This window comes from Xenopus tropicalis, chromosome 3 (assembly GCF_000004195.4).
Source record: "Xenopus tropicalis strain Nigerian chromosome 3, UCB_Xtro_10.0, whole genome shotgun sequence".
NCBI lineage: Eukaryota > Metazoa > Chordata > Amphibia > Anura > Pipidae > Xenopus > Xenopus tropicalis.
The window spans coordinates 130,078,689-130,101,912 of record NC_030679.2 but is presented as its reverse complement, the minus strand read 5'-3'; the positions used below and the strand labels follow the sequence as shown (position 1 = coordinate 130,101,912).

Genomic DNA, 23,224 nt, shown 5'->3' with positions numbered 1-23,224 from the left:
TTTAAATCCATAGCCCAAGGTAATTTATTTCTTATAATACACCAGTTACGTATTTACTGACTGAACAAGAAACCAACTTCAATGAACGAATAAAAAACTGACTGAATAAGAAAACAACTAGTAGTTAGGCTGAAAGCACTCCAGCACTCCCACCCACACACATAAGAGTGACAGCGGGCAGGACCAATGAGAGGAAGAAGCAGCTGCTCAGGGAGATGTCAAAAGTAAACCGCATGGTGGGGGCAGGGCAGGTGCCAAAATAAACAGGTGTGCCCCAAGCGTTGCTCTCAATAAAGTCTGTGACTGGAACGGTCGTGAGGTGAGAGCTGGGGGTGAGACAGTCGGGGTCGGAATCAGCTGTAAGTTGGGGCCCCTCAGTTGTGAAGCTACTAAGGCGCTAAAGGGGTCATAGCCAGGGAATTGGGCTGGCACACATAGGGCATTTGCCCTAGCATTATGTAGAGACTTTTTTGATGGGTGGGGGTTGTGTTGAAATAAACACAAATGCAATGTCTGGCAACTGATAACTGACAGCTGAGCTGCTGCCCCCTTAGTAGGTGGCGTATTTATTAACATTGGAGATAAACATCACAGTGGTGTTGCCCATAGCAACCAATCAGATCTTTGCTTTTGATTTGTATCTTGTAGGTGACCGTTCAAATCTAATTGCTGAATGGTTGCTATGGGAAACATCACCAGTGATGTTTGTCTCCAATGTTAATAGATACACCCCCTAGTTGTTGTTATTGTACTGCACCTCACAGTGAGGTCTGGACTGGGATCCAGAATAGGCCCTGGCATTTCAAGTACCAATGCCCAAACAGCCCCCCCCCCCCCCCATCAGCCCACCATTGTCTATGGTATCTTGCAGCAGTTCCTTTGGCGTTTGCCAGAACCAACAAATTGCCAGTCCTGGCCAGCTCACAGTGTCCCTATGGCAGTTAGTGATGCTGCCAGTTATACTGCAACTAAGGACCCATGGGTCCTAGCACCCTGGATCTATAGCTTTCTCCCTGGTTATAACCAAGTAATCACTGGAGAGGTTTTCCACAATTTACTGTTGTCTTCTCTTCCCCATTCAGACTATATGCATTTAGGTGCTTGCTGCAGCCTGCACTGCATTCTGTGTTGCTAGGCAGTAATGTTACAGAGGCACCCTTTATTCAGAAAACCCCAGGTCCCAAGCATTCCGGATGATAGATACCATAGCTGTATAAACATTAATAGGGAAGGCCATTCACATGCCAATTTTGCAACATTTCATGTTTGATGTTGATAAATATGGAAGAACCATAGAAATGATTAAGATTGGGAGCTTTAGAGGGTTTTGGATCAGATTCTGGATGAGAAGTTATACACAGGGGCACTAGCTGGTTAGGTCAGGGTTCTAACGAACATTTTTAAATACCTGTAAGCACATTTCTGGCTGCATACTTTATAATACACACATGTAATTCAACCTTTGCAGTTTGGCAGTGTATTGGAATGGGTGCTGTGGCATTTAGAGGAAAGGGGCATGGGCATGCAAGTCCTACATTTCGCAACATGGGACCCCATTCACCTCTAATAAAGGCATTTGAAGCAAACAGGGTTAAATTTTGTGTTCTACTGCACTGCAAGTGTTAATATTATTACTGTAGGGTCCCAGATATGACTAAGGGAATGCATGGATTGAGCTGGGGGGCAAGTAAGATAAGGATACAGTAAGTCATGCTGCCGTACTGTATAAACACGCTCTCTTGGGCTAGAAGTAACGTAGGCACTGCTTGTTTATATTAAGCACATCGCTCCCTGAGCTCCTGTCAGGGGATAGGGTGCTGTGTCACTCGGAAGAGTTTCTCATACTGAAAGGCAGCTCTGTCAGGGAAATATGAGCACTGCTTGCTGAGAGGCTGTGGCATCAATCTGGCAGAGTAGTGTGTGGCTTGTACTGAGGGAACATGGACTGTGAGTCTGGCATTAGGGGAGACATGCAGAAAGCGTAGTCATGATAGATTGTGGGGATGTGTCCTTTTTCCAACCAATAAATAGTATAAATAAATAGTGCTTGTGTCAAACACACTCTTTTGCAGGAGGCTAGACCCTGTGCCTTTACACAGGCACCTTGGAACGTGTCTATAGAAACATAGGCTGACGCAGCAAAACAGGAATATTGAGTTTTTTACTTGGGTTTTTTTGGGCCTTGTTGCCTCGTTGGCTAAAGAGTGATACTCAGGAGCCCTTAATGATGCTCATTATAATGCATTACCAACTGTATTAGTATTACCAGCTGAGCTCAGTCACACTCCAGCCTTCTCTTCCATTGAGTTGAACCCATAGTCTATGAGTATGAGAGTACTGGGCTCACTATAATGTTCTTTTTGCATTACTGAGCTTGACCACTGGACCAAAGTTTGCTGCAACAGGTTGCATCTATAAATTATATATACTTTTTTCTTACTTGCTTAATTCAAGTCAGCAAGATTGGGGTTTGAAGTTGTAGGTTACTAGTTCTCGTGGGTACTGAGCATATTCAGTTCCATGGAGCAGCATTGCATGCACTGTAACCCCTGAGTTTCTGGCCATTGCGTTCATGGAGTTGTTGGCTGGAGAGTAAAAAAAGTATGACTCTTCCAAATATAAGGAAGCAAGAGCCAGCTATAAAAAGAGAAAGCACAGACGTGTTGTTTTTTTGTCTATAATATTTGTGGGCAAGTGAAAATGATTTCCAGCAGTGGGTAAAGGAGGCAGAATGCTGTTCTACCTTCATAAATATCAATGTTCTAACATCTCATGGAAAGCCTTTCTAGAAGTGTAGTGGGCAAAAGCAGTTTTAGCAGCAAAGAGAGGACCAACTTCCTATTAATTCCCTTAGGTCTTAATGGACATGTCAACCCCAAAAATAATTTTTTGCCTAATAAAAGAAAACATAATTCCAAGCAACTTTCCAATTGAATTGAGTGAATTTATTGAACATGTTTAACAGTTATTTGTAAATGTAATTGCTATTGAAAGCAGCATTTGCTAAACCCTGGTTGTTACTTTTTAAACAATGTTGCAAAGGTCGGTCTCCTCCAGCGAGTCAGGTCTGTCATTCTGCTGCCTTGTGTTACATTGTTTCAGGAGTCAGAGCCACCAGTGCAGAGAATAGAGAAGGACAGGCAAACACTACTTCTTATAGCAATTTTATGTGTAATGAATGTATACTGCAATGTTGTTTAGAATGATATTTTCTTTTATAAGGCAAAAAATTATATTTTGGGTTGAATTGTTATTTAAATGGCATGCTAGACATGGTAGGCAAACTCCTGTGCAATATTTTGGACATCTACTTGCAAGGCAGACCTGATAACATAACAAAAGTGGCCTTATGGTTAAACAGAACTAAAACTTGTCCTTACCATTAAAGCCTTCCCAATGGAATAGAGGCTGTTATAGCAGCAAAGGGCAACCAAAATCCTATTAATACCCTTCATTTTGGAATGAGATAGTGGACAGGCAATTGTCGCCACCACTGTATATTATAATTATATATATTTATCCTTCATTTATTCATTGTTCACAAAACAGTAATTGAGACCTCAGTAGCTTACTCCCATTGATTTGTACTTTCCTTGTGTTCCCGTGAACGCAGGTACACAGACTACCAGTGAGGGCTCTACCTTTAGTGAATGATCCTATCAAGGGATACGAACACAACATTAAGGATATATAGTGGGTACAGTTATAGGGTTAACCTACTGTAAGAAAACAGGGGGTAACCAGGGGCTCTAGGATTCCACAAGAACCGCAAAAATCAAAGTAAAAAAACATGTTTATTAAATATTACATTAAAAGATCTCCAGTGACTCTGTGTGTTTCATGACCCCAAGGGCACTTAGTCATGGGCATCCTTGCGTGCCTGGATCCCCCCCCTGTTTTCTTGCTGTTGGTTAATCCGCTCTCTGAACTGAGGGACCGTTGCTCCTGGACCACCTTCTCTACATGGTGAGTTTTTTTAAACTGTGGTCTCCTGTGGCCCTTTATGTTTTTGTATTACAGTTGTAAAGGGCCACTTTCCGGAGGTTTAAAAACAATATTTAGTCACCTGTTCATTGCATCTCAAAGTACCCTGAATGCTACAGTCTTACAAATGTAGGAAAAAGTATAATGACAGCCTTGGCCACATCAATTGCATGTCAATATAACATCATAAATTCTATATACATTCATACATTATTTGATACTCTTTTGAAATGTGAAAAATTAGAAAAAAACAGGAAGGTTTCTGTTTATAAGTTGTTGTGATCTACTGACAACTCCAGATCTACTGTCCAGTTATGAACTGTCTTCCATGCAACAGGAAGATTCATTAACAGAGCTGGGACCCCTGGATCTACAGGTATTGGACCCATTATCCAGAATGCTCGGGACCTGGGGTTTTCTGGATAAGGGGTCTTTTTGTAATTTGAATCTCCTACCTTAAGTCTACTAAAAAAAATATTTAAACAGTAATTAAACCCAATAGGATGGTTTTGGCTCTAATAATGATTAATTATATCTGTTGGGATGGAATACAAGGTACTGTTTTATTATTACAGAGAAAAGGGAATCATTTAACCATGAAATAAACCCAATAGGGCTGTTCTGCCCCCAATAAGGGGTAATTATATCTTAGTTGGGATCAAGTACAGGTACTGTTTTATTATTACAGAGAAAAGGGAATCATTTAACCATTAAATAAACCCAATAGGGCTGTTCTGCCCCCAATAAGGGGTAATTATATCTTAGTTGGGGTCAAGTACAGGTACTGTTTTATTATTACAGAGAAAAGGGAATCATTTAACCATTAAATAAACCCAATAGGGCTGTTCTGCCCCCAATAAGGGGTAATTATATCTTAGTTGGGATGGAATACAAGGTACTGTTTTATTATTACAGAGAAAAAGGAAACTATTTTTAAAAATGTGAATTATTTGATTAATTGAGTCTGTGGGAGATGGCCTTTCCGTAATTCTGTAATTTTTAACTTTCTTGATAATTGGTTTGTGGATAAGGGATCCATACCTGTACTACCAAATCTAGACCTGCAGATCAGTTATGAACTATCTTCTTGGTACCACTGCACTGACTACCTTTCTATTTCTCTTTTATGTATAACTGATAGAAGATAGAAACTAAGGAAAAAGGAGGGATAAAGGATTTGGCAGTAGGAAGGCTGAGGGCCGTCTAATTAAAACTAAAGATCCTGAATGTATTGGATGTAAGTCCAGAAAGTAAGTAAAACCCGCATCTGGTTTATGTATTGTGCCTAAGCCAAAACATTTTCCAGTATGGAAAACAAGTGCCACTAGCGGGTATATTCTCTCTGCTGTTGTGGTTCTGTTACATTAAGTGCTCTTTGTCTTTCAAGATACAATAACATGTCTTCCCAGGCAGTGCTGTATACAGTAGTTATACTCTGACAAAAAAACAAAAATATACAGTCTTTTTGCTGCATCCATGCCATTCATGTTACATAATAAATCATTGGTTTTACATTTTGTGTCCACGTACTTTCAGCTGCAAGAATGCTTTCTTCACCGGTGCCCTAGATCCCTGGCACCACCCCATCACTTGTTACCATAGCAGCTCTGAAATTAATATCTAGACAATGCAAGCACATCTTCTTAATGATTCTTCAGATCCTGCATTTGTATTCATATAGAATATCTAACTCCCTTTGTTTGTTGTTTAGTCTTCCGCCATTGTCTGTAAGTATTAAATCCCTCAGTTGTGGACATTAGGGTTTAGAATTTAGCTATCAGTGGCATATTTGGGTTTTATCCCCCTAACCAGTGATGCTGCTTTGAATACACTGTTAGCAGCTGTCTTGTAGACTTTGTTTTTAATATGAAGCAGATTAAATGATGCTGTTTATAACAAAAATAGAACATATGAGCAAATGTAGGGGGGTGCCCTTTTCATAACTGGAATTGCCTAAACTATATAGCATTGCTGACACAGGGGCCACATCATCATGGGATTCTTTATAATGTCAAGCCTCATACTTTGTGGCAACAGTTTCTGCACAATAATGCCCATATTCACAAAGTGAGGACAGCACAGAAAGCCTTTCTAGAAGTGTAACGGGCTAAGAGGACCAACTTCTTATTCATTCCCTTAATTCTTAAATGTCCAGATACATTGGCCATTTGACGTATCTGCTTCCAAGAAAATGTCTTTTACATGTTCCTCTATCTCAGTTCAAGTCAAGACAACTTAATGTTGCATGATTCTCTTTATCTTGCTCTAGATTGCTCTAGATCGCGATGGCCAGGATCTGGTTGCCACTCTTGGCTCTCCTGTCATTGGCTGCCCATTTCTGTACACTTCAGGCTGAGGAATGTTCCATAAGGAAACTCTTCAATGCTAATGATGAAAAATTCTGCAGGTGAGACATTTTGCAGAAATGAGTCCAGAAATAATGAGCCACAGATTGTGTTTCCTGCCCTACCTCCATCCTCTTTGCTTCCCTGTTGTGGTTTTTCATGCCGTTATTTATCCTTTATTTCTCATCCTTCTTTTGCCTTGCAGTAAAGATTTAGATGTCATATATCCAGATATTGGCCGCGTGTCCTGCATCTATATCCCCAACTGTTTTGACTTTCCTCGGAGCCTCATTAAAGTGTGGGATTATCCTCTCCTCAGATACTCCAAAGCCCAGCCGGTAAGTATACGTAAATCATGGAAAGTGCTTTTTTATTTTCCACCAAAAAATGTTAGCAAGTTTTGGAAGCACAGACACACTGTTTTACCCCAAACAGAGCTTCCAGCAGGCCAGCAGTCCCCATGGGGCTGGCCAATCACAGCCCTTATTTAGCATCCCCAAAAAACGTTTTCATGCTTGTGTGGCTTCCTAACACTTCTTTATATCTGAGTGTGGCTCATGAGTAAAAAAGATTGGGGATCCCTGCTCAATACCATGCATATGATAAATAGGAGAGTACTGGGCATTTTGAAGTTCAAAAATATCAGCAATTCTTTACCACTGAATAAAAAAAAAAAGTTTGCTGAGTCCTAAATTTTTCACTTGTTTTTTTTTTCATTTTGCCCTATTTATAGAAGTACATGCCCAATAACCACAACAGAACTCAAAACTGTTTTGTCAGTGCAGACCTATGTCATTTTGTGTGGAGACTTTGTAAAAAACTTCAGGAGTCATCAGTATTTTAATACCTAATGATTTGCTGTGAGAAGTCATTAAATTCCAGGGACATAATGGAGCTCCAGTTGCCCCTTTACTGCTTCCAAGATATTTTCATTACTTTATTGACGTCCCTCAAACTTTATTAGAAACTTTTTGAAGCTTTCTAGATAGGCAGTATCAGGAGGAGATGGACTATGGGGTTTGGGTGTAACCGGAAAAATAACTGTAGGGCAGTGGTTGATGTATTATTTCAGTTCAAGCCCACCTTGGAGGTTCAACCTTTGGTAAGGGCTACTCTTAGACGATAACATGGTTAGAAATGTAGGAAATAACAGCAGGGAGTGGTAGGTGGTGGGGATTGAGTCAGCGCCAGCCCAGTCCAACCTTGAAGGGTGCAGGCCAGCCCTGTCCTTAGTGCCTGCAATAGGCAAGTTGTGTCATATACTTACCATAAGTACAGTGTGCAAAGTGCTTTTTGCCTCCAAAATAAGATGTGCCTGATTCTTTACACAAGTGGCAGTAGCTCCAGAGTTCACCTGTGTCAATAGGCGCTCTGCGCTGAATTTGGAATGGGATGTGGAACAGACTAAGTGGCGTTGAGTGCAACTATACAGGAGTGCAAAGAAAGGTTTTTGACTCAAGTACCTTAAGGACAGGTTGCAACCTGCTTCTTCCGCCACTCTCTAACTTGCGTGCCTAAACAATAGGCAATTTATGGGGTGTCTAAGCCCCTCCAGTCTCTCATGAATACAGCACTGGTCAGCACTATATTCTCCAGGGTAGCTGCAGGTTTCTGTGCAGGGCAGGAAGGCCAAAAAATTACACTGCACCGGTTTTGCACTTTGCACGCTGCCTCAGAGACCCCTATGACGATGGCTGTGCTGTTGCAATAGACTTAACAAATAGCACATGCCCAGATAACCTGCAGCCAAGTTCCTGTGCCAATCACTTATCTTGGGCACGGTGCCACAAGCTTCCTTAGAACAAATGCAGTTTGTTATGCAGAAGAATGACAGAAGATGTATTCCTTATACAGATGGTTGTTCATCTTGTGGTGCCAAGAATCTTGCTTTGACATTTCAGCATTCCCAGTGCGGGTGCTGTTGTACCTCATCTGCCGCTAATTAACACACATTAGCATGGCGGCATGTAGGGACTCAGGTTCTTCCCTTCTCAGCAATCCATTCTCTCTTCTACTTACTCTCCCTTATTGCTTTAGTAGCAGGACCCTTGCCCATCAGCTACAATACCCACACACTGGGTAGAAATGCAAAGCAAAGTCACATTTGGGGCAACTGTGAATTATGTAACTGTGCCATGGAAATGATGTGCCAGATTCACCAAAGACGCTGCTTCAGCGACATGAAAACTGCCAGAATTATTGAGTATGTTCAAACAGGAGCCTCTGATGTCAGTAGGGTTGCTACCCAGCTTGTCCAGTAAAAAAACACCTGCCAAGGGCGGGGCCAGTAATACAAATGTAACCCTATTATGGCTACTGTTGTACTTTTAACACGCAGCCACCTGTGTGTGGCGCTACAGGAGCCATGTGTCCCCGCTTACTATGGGGGGCAGGTATGATATTGCTGTTACTTGGCATGCCTCCACCCAGGGCAGGTATTGGTAGAACTATAACACTCCTCCCTGGGAAACTCTGTAGTGTCCTCCTTGGACAGGGACCCCCTACAACTCCCGATACCTTGCCCCTCCCTTGGGGTAGCTGCTTACCAGGCAGTTGAGGATCCTCTGCAGTGTCAGACTTTCCTCCCTTTATTTACATGCTAGCATCTATTTTTCCATCTATTTGTCCTTTGTTCCCATTCAGAAATAGGGAATGACCATGAAGTAGGCCAAATGGTCAGGAGCAGGAGGGCCCACTGACACCTGGGCCCACCGGGAGTTTTCCGGGTATCTTGGTGGGCCAGTCCGACACTGATCCTCTGTATATGAATAGCCAAGACACCGGTTATGATGATGAACCAGATGAACTTGCTTTATTAAGTGCAGGCAGGACTTCCAGGGTACAGTACATGAACAGTTACGGTGACACTTCTCCTTTACCTCTCTTTTAGAGAACCTCTCTCTCAGAGCTACTCACGGTACTCCCGCCAGGTGATCCTATCTAGGAGCTCCCCCCGGTACTCTCGCCAGGAGACCCTCTCTTAGGGCTCTCCCCGTTACTCCCACCAGGCTGACCCACCACAAGGACTCGCCCCGGTACTCACACCTAAGTACCCTTGATTAGGAATCTCCCGGTATGGTCATCTAACTAGCCACTACATGCCCTGAACTCCAGCCATGAGTGCTGGGGGGTCTTAACCCCTCTTACTCCTGGTGGGGCTATCTCTGCCCATCTAAATATCCTGCCTGTCACTCCTAGAGTGACTTATAACCATACTCTCCTAACTAGAGCACAAACAGAACATCTAGTGGTTGCAATGTAGCTGCTGGTAAATCTATAATATCCTGAAGTTCAGCCCCCTTAAGCTGCCTAAACTTACTCTTACTTTTCCTACTTCCCTGATACTCCTGGCAATGTCTATCACATCATATCCCTGCCCCTTTTGTTACTGCCCCACCCCCTCCTACATCACAACCCGCCCCTTTTGTTTTGGCCCCCTGCTGGTAAATTTATATTAAAAAGGTGGCAACCCTAGATGTCAGACCAACTCTCCATTTGAAATATAAACAGCCAAATAATAGGGCATCACAGTCCTAATACCATTGTAATATATTTGTATTCATTTAAACATAATCCATGAAATTATACAATAAAAGTCTTATTTGAAACACTACATTTCTGTTAAAATTCTCCACGCTTCTTATTCCATCTTTTTTCAATAGCTGGCTCCTCCCACTACCCTCCCCTGCAGCCTACCAGCTTCAGATTTCAGAATCCCTCAAAAGGATAGTTTGTGACCAGGTCACCTTTTAGTCCTGTTTTTAGCTACTTTTCGGTCTTCATTTATATTCTTTATAGTTTTTCAATTATTAGCCTTTTTCTGCTGCCTCTTTCCAGTTCTCAAATGGGGGTCACTGACCCCGGCATCCAAGAATCTATTGCTCTGTGAGGCTTCAAATGTACTGTTATTGTTACTTTGTATTACTTAAAGTGGACCTGTCACCCAGACATAAAAAGCTGTATAATAAAAGCCCTTTTCAAATTAAACATGAAACCCAAAATAATTTTTTTTATTACCGCATCCATACCCATTATAAAAGCATTTTAAAATCCCAGCTGTCAATCATATATTGCCTGCCCCGCCTCTATGCCTTAGGCAGACAGTTACTTTCACTTTCAATTCAGAACTTCTTAGATGTTGCTGCCCTCCTCACATTCCCCCTCCCTCCTCACCATGTAATTATGTAACCAGTGCATGGATATGGGTATAAGGCCCCCCATACTGGCACAGAAACAAAATATAGGCAGGATGCAATGCCTGCTTTGATAACAGTGTCCACAAAATGGCCCCTGCCTGCTTGCTGCAATTGTGAATTCCAAGGCTGAAGAAAATAAGATTAAAATAATTTATATAGTATAAGTAAAGTTTATTTTGCTTGCCAAACACAATAGAAAACAATTTGAAATTATTTCTTAAGGTGACAGGTCCGCTTTAACCTTTTATCCAGGTCAGGTTTTACTATTAATCTTGCAGTATCTCTTTCAAACTACTAAAATACTGAAATTCCAACCTGGAACCATAAATAATGAAGACCAGTTGTAAGTTGTCTCAGAATCAAACCGTCTACAGCACACTAAAAGTTAGTTTAAAGGCAAACTACCCCTAACGTAGATTCTATCATTATGGGTTGAATTATTTTGAAGTAGAAAATGTTAGTACTTTGCTTTTATTTAGTGTCTTTTTATTACACTTAAATATTATAATACATATAACTGTATATAATATGAAAATATTTTGTATAAGATATGTTATACTTAATGTTATATTATAATAATATATTATATTGAAATAATATACAATGATACTGTAATTATTAGACATTACTATACATGTTCATGCAGAATGTTTCACAGACTGGCCACAAGGGGGCAGTGGGTATCTATGTTTGTGTTGCACACCTGACTTGTTAAGCAAACAGTGGCACTAGAAGTTTCAGTGCCACTGGGGTACTTTATACTGACACTGCCCAAGCCATTTCTTGTGACCATGCAGTTGCACGTGCTGGATGCCTGTAGGTGCAGTTGTGCAGGCAGTAACTGAGGGAATATTGGATATACTGGATATTACTGGGTCTGCTCCCTCTATAGTAAAGGCACTGTATATATTAGGGCTTATTTACGACTGCAAGTGAATCTGTGCTAAAATGGATGCAAGGCTGTGCACATATTTACACTATATATTAAGGGTACTTTTGTCCAAACTAGGGACGCACCGAATCCATCATTTTTGGGTTCAGCTGAAATCTTAGCCTAATCCCAAACTGAATCCCGGATTCAGTGCATCCCTAGTCCAAACACACTCCTTGCATTTTTGGACAGTTGCGCTGAGCATCAGTTTTCTTCATCCTGACCCTTAAGATGAATTTTGAGCAATTGCGCTTATTGATGCTGGAGGGCTACTGCTCCCCCTGATATTCTTTGTATAAACAGGTGCCCAGTTGCCTCACGCGTGGGAAAATAAACAACCTACCATTGTTGGTGCAGCTGACTCTATTGTGTGTGTGTGTTTGTTTATGTGTGTGTAGTGTGAATGTGCCTTGTATTGTAAGTTCCATTGGGACAGGCTCTTGTGGTGAATAATGCACAATTGCTTTAAAGTGATTTTTGGCAAATTTATAAATGATGAGAAAATGAGGTATCTACTACTGAGGGGGGTAGAATTCCTGTTTGTAAAGTGAGGTGAATACCAGTTCTTAGTGAGTGTGTGAGCAAAGAGTAGTGGGTTTAGTAGGTAACCAAGTTGTTGAGGGCTTACATTATAGGCTTGAATGAAAAGGTGAGTTTTTAGTGATCGTTTAAAAGCCTAGAGACTCTGAGAGTGTGTAATGGGATGGGGGAGAGCGTTCCAGAGGATGGGTGCAGCTCGTGGGAAGTCCTGGATGCGGGTGAGAGATGAAGTAATGAGTGAGGAGGAGATGGAAGGTTACATCTGGGGGGTACTTGGGGGTTAGGGTGATTATATAGAGGGGTGCGGCTCCGGTGAGTGCTTTGTAGGTAAGTTCTATATATAACAGGCAGCCAGTGCCGGGACAGGTGGCACTTGTGGAGCGGGAGGAGAGGTGTATGAATCTGGCAACACTGTTCATGATGGATTGGAGTGGGGTCAGTTTAGACAGGGGAAGCCCACAGAGCAGTGAGTTACAGTAGTCTAAATGAGATACAATGAGGGTACAGATGAGAATTTTGTTAGTCTCATGTGAGAGGAAGGGTCAAACTCAAGAGATGCTCTTAAGGTGGAAGCATATGTGACTCCTAGGCAGCAAACTTTCAGAACTGGAGTCATATTATTATTTCCCACACTAACAGTGATGACAGGCAGGGAAACAGAGTTGTAAGGTGGGAAGATGACTAGTTCAGTTTAGTTTACGTTGATTTTGAGGCAACAAGAGGACATGACTGCTAACATTGCTGTGACACAAGCTAAGAGTGAGGGCAGGCTGGAGAAGAGAGGTAGATTTGAGTATCATATGGATATAAATTATATTGAAACCCATATTGAAGTCCAGTGGTATATACAGCTATTGAAAATAGGAAGGGTCCAAGAACGAAGCCTTGAGGTACCCCAACTGACAGAGGGCGAGGGGAGGAGGTGCAGGCCGTATGGGAGACACTGAAGGATCGGTCGGAAAGATATGAGAAGATCCAAGAAAGAGCAGTTTCTTGAATCCCTAGTAAGAATAGAATATGGAACAAGAAAGAATGATCAACAGTGTCAAAAGCTGCAGAAAGGTCAGGCAGGATTAGTGGAGGATAGTGGCCCTTTGCTTGGCAGCGAGTAAGTCATTTGCTACTTTAGTGAGGGCAGTTTCTGTAGAGTAGTGGGGGCAGAAGCCAAACTGAAGTGGGTCAAGTGGGGAGTTAGATGTTTGATAGTGTGAGAGTTCATTGTGTACATGTCGTTCTAGAAGCTCTCGTAGTTTTGATGGGAATGGAAGTAGAGAGATTGGCTGACAGTAAGATAGTAAGGCTTGATAACTGCGTGCTTGAATGAGTGGGAATATGCCGGGAGAGTGAGAGAGATTAAAGAGAGAAGTGAGAGTTGGAGTAAACGTAGGTGCAAGAGGAGGGATGAGATGAGAGGATCAAGAGAGCAGGGGGTACAATAGGATTTAGACAGGAGAAGTCTCCGCTGTCAGTGTGGGAAAGGATTTAAGAGAAGGAGCAGCGGAGGGAATGTATGCTTGTGCTCTGTCCCTTGGGCTCAGCTTTATTTCCTTGCACATTTTTTTAATTTTGTCTTGGAAAATGGAAATAACTAGCAAAGTCCTCTGAAGTGACAGAGGAGTGCTGAAAACATGTTTGGGATTGTGAGAGAGTGGATATGAGAGTGGGGAAGGACTGCTTAGCAGTCGGCAAAGCCTTCCACATCTTTTTCCAGGGCTCTAATTCCCCTTCACTTTGCTACATCTCTTCACTGGTGCCCCCATACGTTCCTGGCTGACTCCTCTTCATACCTCCCACTGTAACATTACTAGGGATGTACAAAGCCAGTATCTAGGATCTGGCCGAACCATGAATCTCTGTGAAAGATTTCAACTTCCCATGTGGCAAAAAGTCACATTATTTTAAGGGTTCAGTTTGGCCAGACACCTGTATTTGGCGGAATCCGAATCCTGCTGGAAAAGTCTGAATCTTTCATCCCTCAAGTCTCTTGGGGCCCTGGCAAAGCAGCTGATTCAGTCTCGGCACCATTGAGGCAGTGCGGAAACCACTTTAAATTGCAGCTTTTGGTATTTTGCTGCCATGTCTGTTATTGTTGAAGCATACAGTGTGGCATATAGTGGTAGCTCTGTATTCATTCTAACATACATACATGATTGGCTGCACACTACTGACCGCTTTGTTGCTTTCTGAGCAGCCACAAGATGGCGACAAATTACAACTACTCTGCAGCTCCATCGGAGCGGCCAATATATCTAAGTGGATGTCTTTTCTCGATTTCTCAATGCGTTTATACATCCACCCCCCCCCCCCTCCACCAGTGATGAAGTTGGCAGAAACATGAAACAGAGGGGTTTGTATTAGCACCATTTTTGGCCACTTTCCAGGCTTATTTCTACGCCATATAATCAACTGATATCTGTCAGTGATTCAGTTAATATTTTTAACCGGGTTTGTGCTGAGAGCTGCTTGATATTGATATAAAGTGGTCACAGTTTACCTTAACTACTTCCCACCACTTAGGGAACCCAGGATATTTTTTTTACTACTGATTCCCTGGGTCAAATAAAACACATTCTCTGTAGGTTCAGTTGTTCTTTTTAGATATGAACCTGCAAATATGGAACTTGTATGTTATATGACTGTTTAAATGCTCAAGCCCTGTAGTCCCTGCTTGTAATGCCCCCCCTACTTCAGAAGATGTGGTGCCTGCCCCCCCCCCCCCCCCCCCCCCCCAGATCCCTGGTGCAGACATATTGCAATGCTATGCTTTCTGTACTTTATGAAGGCCCAGTGCTGGAAGGCAATATATATTGATTGCACCAAAGGCAGGACCTTCCCCCATGCACCACTGGTCACCCCAAACTCCCCCTGACCCCTCTGCAATAAATGCTAAACTGTGAGTGGGGGGGGACAGTGGCTCAGGGGAGGAACGGGAGGGAGCGGCGCCGACCCAGGCTTGTTAGGAGCTACAGAAGGGCCAGAACTCAGGGTAGACAGAAGACATACGTGCCTGGAAGCCCCCTTCACCACTGTACCATAGACACATGCCTCTTCTGCCTACCGGTAGTTCCAGCCCTAATTTATTAATACCCTATAGTCTGAGGCAGCTAAAGATCTTACAATCCACTTGGCAAGTTTAGTTACTGAGCGAGTATTTAGCAAATTTGCCCACCAACACGATGGGCCAAATTGTGATGATCTAGGTAAACAATCGGAGCATAATGGGGCCAAAGAGATCCATATGGAAAGGATCACGCCATTATGTCAGTGCGGTCCTGTCCAGTAGGAATTTTAAACCTACGTCATTGATATCTGGCTGATTGTTGGAAAGCTCTTAATGGCCTGTGTATGGCCAGATTAACTTGTTTTTTTGGCTTTATCTACTCTATTCAATATCCCAGCCCTCTGGTTTCTGGTAGATTTGGGCAGGTTGGGTGTATGGGACCAACCATTCCTTACAGCAACCTTGAGCAAGGTGTCACAGTTCTTGACCATCAGTGGGAAGGATATTTGCTATTTTTTTAATATGGGGTGGAAAGGTGGAAGGTGGGTGGAAAGGGATTACAAGAATGGGCAGTTATTGAACGAGCTTCCTTCAAACTGCGTTTGCATTACACGCATGCATACAAGGAATTCAAATAATTATTTTTCTTGTTTTCATTGCTATCTCGCTGGAGGCTTGCCATGCAAGGCGGCAACTTGCCAGAGTGAGCCGATGAAGCTCAGAGCAGGCTTAATGATTGCTTTACTCCATTAAAAGCTCGGCTTGCGTTGGCCTGAATCACAGATAGGCAAGGTGTTTCTGTGGCTTTTCAGCAGGCACCACACAGGTAGAAACAGTCGGATCCACAATTGTACTGTATAAATCAGCTCAGAACAGCAGGAAGGGGAGCTGCAGAGGAACGATGCACTGGCCAACATAGTGTGATTCAACACATGAAATTTATCATCAGTGACCCAACTTATATCAGTCACAGGTCTGGACTGGGAGTCAATATAGGTCCTGGCAGGTCCACAGAGGCCCAAACAGCTCCCACTAAACAGTGACTTTCAATGGCATCTTACAGCAGCCCCTCTGACATTTGGCAGAACTCAAAGATTGCCAGTCCGGGTCTGATCAGTGGTTCAAAGCAATCACTCTAGCTTGCCCTCCCCAATCATAAAATTAATTTATTGGGAAATGTACAGTAAGCATCGGACTGGGCCGCCCCTGAACCGAACCCCCCCCCCGGGGAGTTCCCGCAATCCTTCGGTCTCCCTCCCCCAATGCGCCGCAGATAAGTTTCATTTAGGCGCACTTGGGGGAGGGGTCTGAGGGTGTTGGGGGCCCTGCAGGTGAAGGCGGAAGGGGCCATTGGGGGGGTGCAGCCCCAGTGGGCCCAGCACCCCCAGCCCGACCCTGTGTACAGCTAGATTTAGGGCAATGCATACAGTACATTTGGTTGCCCACTTTAAATCTGTGCTACCGTGGATGACAAAACATGAATTGCTAGTGGGGAAATATACACATCGCTAGTAGGACAAAACACCCAATGTGCCGAGGGGTAGTTCACCTTTAAATAAAAACCTTTTAGCATGACATAGACATTGAGATTCTGAGACAATTTGCAATTTGTTTTTCCTTTTTTTATTTTTTGTGTTTGTTTTAGTTATTTAGCTTTTTGTTCAGTAGCTCACCAATTTAGACTTTTGGCAGCTGGTTGCCAGGGTCTTGTTTACCTTAGCAACCAGGCAGTGGCTTGAACAAGAAACTGGAATATAAAGGGACTGACTAGAGAGATAAGGATTACAAGGTAACAATTATAATAAAATGTTAAGGACAGAGCAATAGGTTTTCTGGCTGCTGAGGTCAATGACCCTCATTTGAAAGCTGGAATGGTGTAAAAGAGGAAGGCAAATAATAAAAAAAACTATAAAATAAATAACTAATAAAGACCAATTGCAAAGTTGCTAGGAACAAGACATTGTATAACATACAAGTTAAAGGTGAACCGCCACTTTAACTCTTGCAGTACCTCCATAAACAATGGGAGCCCAGTGATTATAAAGGGATGCGCCATATTTGCAACCTAGTTATTGGCCAATACAGAGTCATTGCCTTTGTAAGACTGCATCCTTGGTACCTAGTAGTAATACATTTGTGCCACTGCCTAAAGGGAGATGATAAACGTGAGCAATACAGCTTTTAGTCCTCCCATCTCCCTTATTTCTTTAGCCCACCATCTTTGGAGTAAGAGTAATTGCCCACACTCTGCCCCCACACACGTTGTAGGAACTGTCTGTTGGGCCAGAAACTAAACATGATACAAAGAAGTGGGATAAACCTTGTGGGGCTTTAGCGTATGCCGCAGCTTTCTGTTCCCTTGTACCCCCCCACTGCAGAATACATGAATGGAAGCATCAACTTGTCCATGTATAAACAACACCCCTCTGAGCCTATCACTGAGTGAGCAGATACCACTGTACAGCAGCTTCAGTGCGACGTGTAGCAAACTTGCGCCATGCTCAGCACTCTCTCTGGGCTGATAAATAGGCGCATTTCCCCACGTCTGCTCCCTGATGTATGGATTGCATTAACTCAAGCGCTGAGATCATTGGCCGCTATTAATCTCCAACAGAAATTCAAGAAAGCCATATAGAGAGGTACAAAGTATTTATGCTGAAAAATGACAGCGTTTTAACACATCCACTGCTGGCTCAACCCGCAACAACGTCTAAGACCCTGTTATAATTTGCATTGTGGCTTAACATAGAGCATATTTTTATTTTGGGGTTTATATTCCCTTTAAAGAGTAACCCCTCAAAACAAATCACGGCAGAATTTCTCTAATGGCTTTGTCTGCCACAAGGATGCATCAAATCTATCATTTTAAAATTCAGCCAGATACTATATCCTTCAGAAAAGCTGCCCAAATACAGAACTTATTTGCCAATATGTCACCAAAACTGACCCCACTGCATCACCTGTGAACAAAAAGTACCCCCCTTCTGTTATTTATCATTTTAAATGGGGTAATTCATCTGTAGGTTAACTTGTACAGGTATCGGACCCCTTATCCGGAAACCCATTATCCAGAAAGTTCAGAATTACGGAAAGGCCATCTCGTATAGACTCCATTTTAATCAAATAATTCACATTTTTAAAAATGATTTCCTTTTTCTCTGTAATAATAAAACAGTACCTTGTAACTGATCCCAACTAAGATATAATTACCCCTTATTGGGGGCAGAATAGTCCTATTGGGTTTATTTAATGGTTAAATGATTCCCTTTTCTCTGTAATAATAAAACAGTACCTGTACTTGATCCCAACTAAGATATAATTACCCCTTATTGGGGGCAGAACAGCCCTATTGGGTTTATTTAATGGTTAAATGATTCCCTTTTCTCTGTAATAATAAAACAGTACCTGTACTTGATCCCAACTAAGATATAATTACCCCTTATTGGGGGCAGAACAGCCCTATTGGGTTTATTTAATGGTTAAATGATTCCCTTTTCTCTGTAATAATAAAACAGTACCTGTACTTGATCCCAACTAAGATATAATTACCCCTTATTGGGGGCAGAACAGCCCTATTGGGTTTATTTAATGGTTAAATGATTCCCTTTTCTCTGTAATAATAAAACAGTACCTGTACTTGATCCCAACTAAGATATAATTAATCCTTATTGGAGGCAAAACAAGCCTATTGGGTTTAATTTATGTTTAAATAATGTTTTTAGCAGACTTTAGGTAGGAGATCTGAATTATGTAAAGACCCCTTATCCGGAAAACCCCAGGTCAAGAGCATTCTATATACAGGTATAGGACCTGTTATCCAGAATGCTCGGGACCAAGGGTATTCCGGATAAGGGGTCTTTCCGTAATTTGGATCTCCATACCTTAAGTCTACTAAAAAATCAATAAAACATTAATTAAACACAACAGGATTGTTTTGCATCCCATAAGGGTTAATTATATCTTAGTTGGGATCAATTACAAGGTACTGTTTTATTATTACAGAGAAAAAGGAAATCAGTTTTAAAATTTTGAATTATTTGATTAAAATGGAGTCTATGGGAGACAGGCTTTCCGTAATTCGGAGCTTTCTGGATAACGGGTTTCTGGATAAGGGATCCCATACCTGTAATAGGTCCCATACCTCTAGTATGTTATAGAATGTACGGTACTATTCCTAGCAACTTTGCAGTTGGTCTTTATTATTTTTTATAGTTTTTGAATTATACGCCATGCTCTTCTACATCTTTCCAACTTACAAATGGGGGTCACTCACCCAAAAACCTGTTGCTTTTTGAGGCTACAATTTTACTGTTGTTGTTACTTTTTATTACTTATCTTTCTATTTGGCCCCCTCTTATTCATCTTCCAGTATCTCATTAGCATCTCTGTCTGGTTGCTAAGCTAAACAAGACTTTAGCAACCAGATAGCTGCTGAAATTCCAAAATGGATAGCTTCTGAACAATAAGTTAAATAAGTGGAAAACCCCAAAAAATGAAAACACATTGCAAAGTCTATGTCATATTAAAAGTAAATGTAACAGTGAACACCCCCTATAAAGTCAGAATTCATTCAGCTGCATGCCACTGGATCCAGTGCAACCCTAATTTGCAGTCTTTTTAAGCCTAAATAGCCACTGTCTCATACTGGCTGACCACAACCTACCACGGCCCACCTTTAGTGTAATAAAATGGGCTCAGCCCAGTGACTCAGGGAGCTTATTGCATGTAATTATGGGTGTATTTAGACAAACACGGTTGGTAATGGAATTCTCTATAGATATCTGCTACAGGAACAATGCCACAATCTGCTCAGAGATATATAATAAAATGACTTAATTATAGGTTCTGTATAGGTAAAGTCTGCATTAAGTATATTTATTCCCTTTAGTAAGAGGTAATGCATGTAAGCAAAGAAACCAAATCATGGTAACTGAAATATATACTATAGGTATAGGACCCATTATCCAGAATGCTTGGGACCATGGGCTTTCTGGATAAGGGGCCTTTCTGTAATTTAGACCTTCATACCTTAAGTCTACTAAAAAATCAATAAAACATTAATTAAACCCAATAGGATTGTTTTGCCTCTACTAAGGAATAATTATATTTTAATTGGGATCAAATACAAGGTACTGTTTTATTATTACAGAGAAAAGGGAATCATTTAACCATTAAATAAACCCAATAGGGCTGTTCTGCCCCCAATAAGGGGTAATTATATCTTAGTTGGGATCAAGTACAGGTACTGTTTTATTATTACAGAGAAAAGGGAATCATTTAACCATTAAATAAACCCAATAGGGCTGTTCTGCCCCAATAAGGGGTAATTATATCTTAGTTGGGATCAAGTACAGGTACTGTTTTATTATTACAGAGAAAAAGGAAATAATCAATTTTAAAAATCTGAATTATTTGATTAAAATGGAGTCTATGGGAGACGGGCTTTCCGTAATTCTGAGCTTTCTAGATAAGAGGTTTCCGGATAAGGCATCCCATACCTGTATATGGCAAAATGTTTAGCCAAAAACGTCATGTCCATACATTTTGGGTTCAAAACTGTTTTGCAAGGCAGGTCCATACAGAATGGGTTGGCAGAGATGGGAGCAGTAGAGCAGAACTAGCCTTCACAGAGCTCTAACCTTAACCATACTGACCACCTGAGGGATGAATTGGAACCCTCTGACCCAGGCCTGATCCCCATGATGAGGCTGAATGGAAGCAAATCCCACCAACACTGTTCCAACATCTAGTGGAACCTTGCCAGAAAAGGGACTTCATATATAATCTCCTTGGTTTGGGAATGAGATGTTGGATAGGCAGGTGTACAGATACTGTTGGCCGTATTGTGTATGTTGTTTTATATAAACAGATACATAGAGTTATGAATGATTATAAATAGTATTGTTACAAAATTGAAATGATGTAATGATAGTGAACTTCCTCTTTATTCCTTATTTTAGAATATCTATCTATGATTTATTACTCCTTATTTGCCCCCTTGCTATTTTCTCTTTTCCTGTTGCCCCATTCCCAGCTCCTCTATTTCTCTCCATCTCTCTTCAGATCTATAACCTTTCCTTATAGCTGTACTACCTCAGCCATGCCTTTACCTGGGGCCCCCGCAGGGTCCCTAACCTGAGTCTCGGGGTTTCTTTATTCCTTGTATTGTGTATCATTTTCATTGTGTGTCATCATCACTTCTTCTCTCTGAAGTTTCCATTAGTTGTCACTCTCCCCCTCACTCAAATGATGTACTTTCCCTTCTGTTTCACCCTCCCTGTAATGTCACTTGTCCCCTCCCCTTCCTCTTTCCTTTCTTTTAGAATACTTCTTCTCCTTATCTATTTCTGGCTGAGCTTTTGGCCCTGCGTTCCCGGAACCAGTGCTACATTTTGCTTATAATACCATTTATTCCAGTGTACAGTTTGGTATATGTGAGTCACAGTAACCAGCTGATTACATACACTTCCTGCCCATAACATTAGTCTGGTACACAGGGTCCCTGCTGTGCAGCTCTATAGGGCTGTTATGTTCTATGAAATATCTGCTTGTAGTAATGTGTGTCCATTGGCTGTCACTCGTGCATATAGGGCAGCGCAGGGGCCACACATGAGACTAGAATGACTCTATCTGGTCTAGTTTGTCAAGACAGAAAGTAGCAGCATTAAGCGGTTTCAGGTTATGAGCTGAGAGGCCCCCGGGCACTAGAGATAGCAAGATCAGTATGTCTCTGAATGAAGCTGCTGTCACAGAGGAAATGCTTCCTGCAACGGTTCCTGTGTTACCCAATGTTGGAGCCTATTTCCTTACTCTTACACTCTTACAAAGCTGCAACTCTTACATGCTTTATGGCTCAGACTCTTACTATCTTTATCACTGAGCCTTCAGACCACATTGGTCCAGGCCCAGACTATGGAGGAGCTGCTGTAAGATGCTATAGACAGTCACTATTTATTGGTCTGGTGACAGGGGGAGGTCAACTCAATGTGCTTTTCATATAATATTATCAGGAGTGGTAACGGGGCATTTAGTTACCCTAATAAAATGCCCTCTGTGCCTTAGCCCTAATGGCTAACACTGCTAGTACTGGTAGTTATCAAAATACATTTATTGAGATGAGAACCAACTGTACTTGGTGTGTCAGGCAGCTTCAATTTACAATATAAAGTGGTATGAGTGGATTCTGGCATTCCTCTGCCAGCTAATATATTGTAGAACAACTGCCCCATAGCTATTATATATATATATATATATATATATATATATATATATATATATATATATATACATAGAAGCAGAGAGCCGCACATACAGGGACTTTGCAGAAAATGAAAAGTTTATGAAAAAAATCCAACGTTTCGAGCAGGGAAGAGGAACGTTGTTTTTTTTTTTCAATAAACTTTTCATTTATTGCAAAGTCCCTGTGTGTGTGGCTCTCTGCTTCTATGTATATATATATATATATATATATATATATATATATATATTTGGCCTAATAGCTATGGGGCAGTTGTTCTACAATATATTAGCTGGCAGAGGAATGCCAGAAGCCACTCATACCACTTTATATTGTAAAATGAAGCTGTCTGACACTTCTATATTATTACTATTTTTTGCCAGCACCCAGGGCGTTTGAATTACTATAGGGTGTGCTCCATTTATATATATATATATATATATACATATATAAACAATGTTCACTTGTAAACAATGGTACAGTGACTTCCAATAACAATGAGAATTTTACAGGTAGTAGGAACTTTAGCCCAAAATTCAATATATACAGTGAGAGGCAATGATTTCTGACACTACAGATAAAGCAGTTTACTTTAAGGGCAGAAAAGGTTTTAGCATTATATAGATTAAAATTAATTCAAAAATCTAAACATGGTCTGTGCCCCGCCTAGTGGTAGATATGAGAATAGCACCGAAGCAGGAACAATGGGAGACAGCCAAGTCATCACACGACTTGGGAAATAACATTGAGTTGAAGAAACAATGAAACAATGGGTTACCTGAAAGCAGTTCTAATGTGTAGCGCTGGCTCCTTCTGAAAGCTCAGACTCAGGCACAATGCACTAAGATTGGTTCAAGAATAACATTATAAATGGTAGAATGGATTATTTTGCAATGTACACAGTGTCATATAGTGATAAAATGACCCCATACCAATCACAACAGAATCCCTAAGTTACAGAACACATAAGTTTAATTTGAAGTGCACACA

General features: G+C 41.5%; 1 protein-coding gene across 8 annotated transcripts in view; it reads left to right on the top strand.

The window, feature by feature from the left end:
- The first annotated feature begins 211 nt into the window (after window positions 1–211).
- pebp4 (phosphatidylethanolamine binding protein 4) overlaps window positions 212–23,224 on the top strand; it is a 39,019-nt gene continuing 16,006 nt past the window's right edge. The window contains exons 1-4 of one of the 8 annotated variants that reach the window (XM_002932705.1): window positions 212–319; window positions 5,126–5,234; window positions 6,254–6,391; window positions 6,535–6,667. In XM_002932705.1, coding sequence (XP_002932751.1) covers window positions 6,270–6,391; window positions 6,535–6,667 — 255 coding nt within the window. In that variant the 5' untranslated portion in view covers window positions 212–319; window positions 5,126–5,234; window positions 6,254–6,269. The other 7 variants (XM_004912528.3, XM_031899313.1, XM_031899311.1 and 4 more) reach the window with 7 other exon arrangements.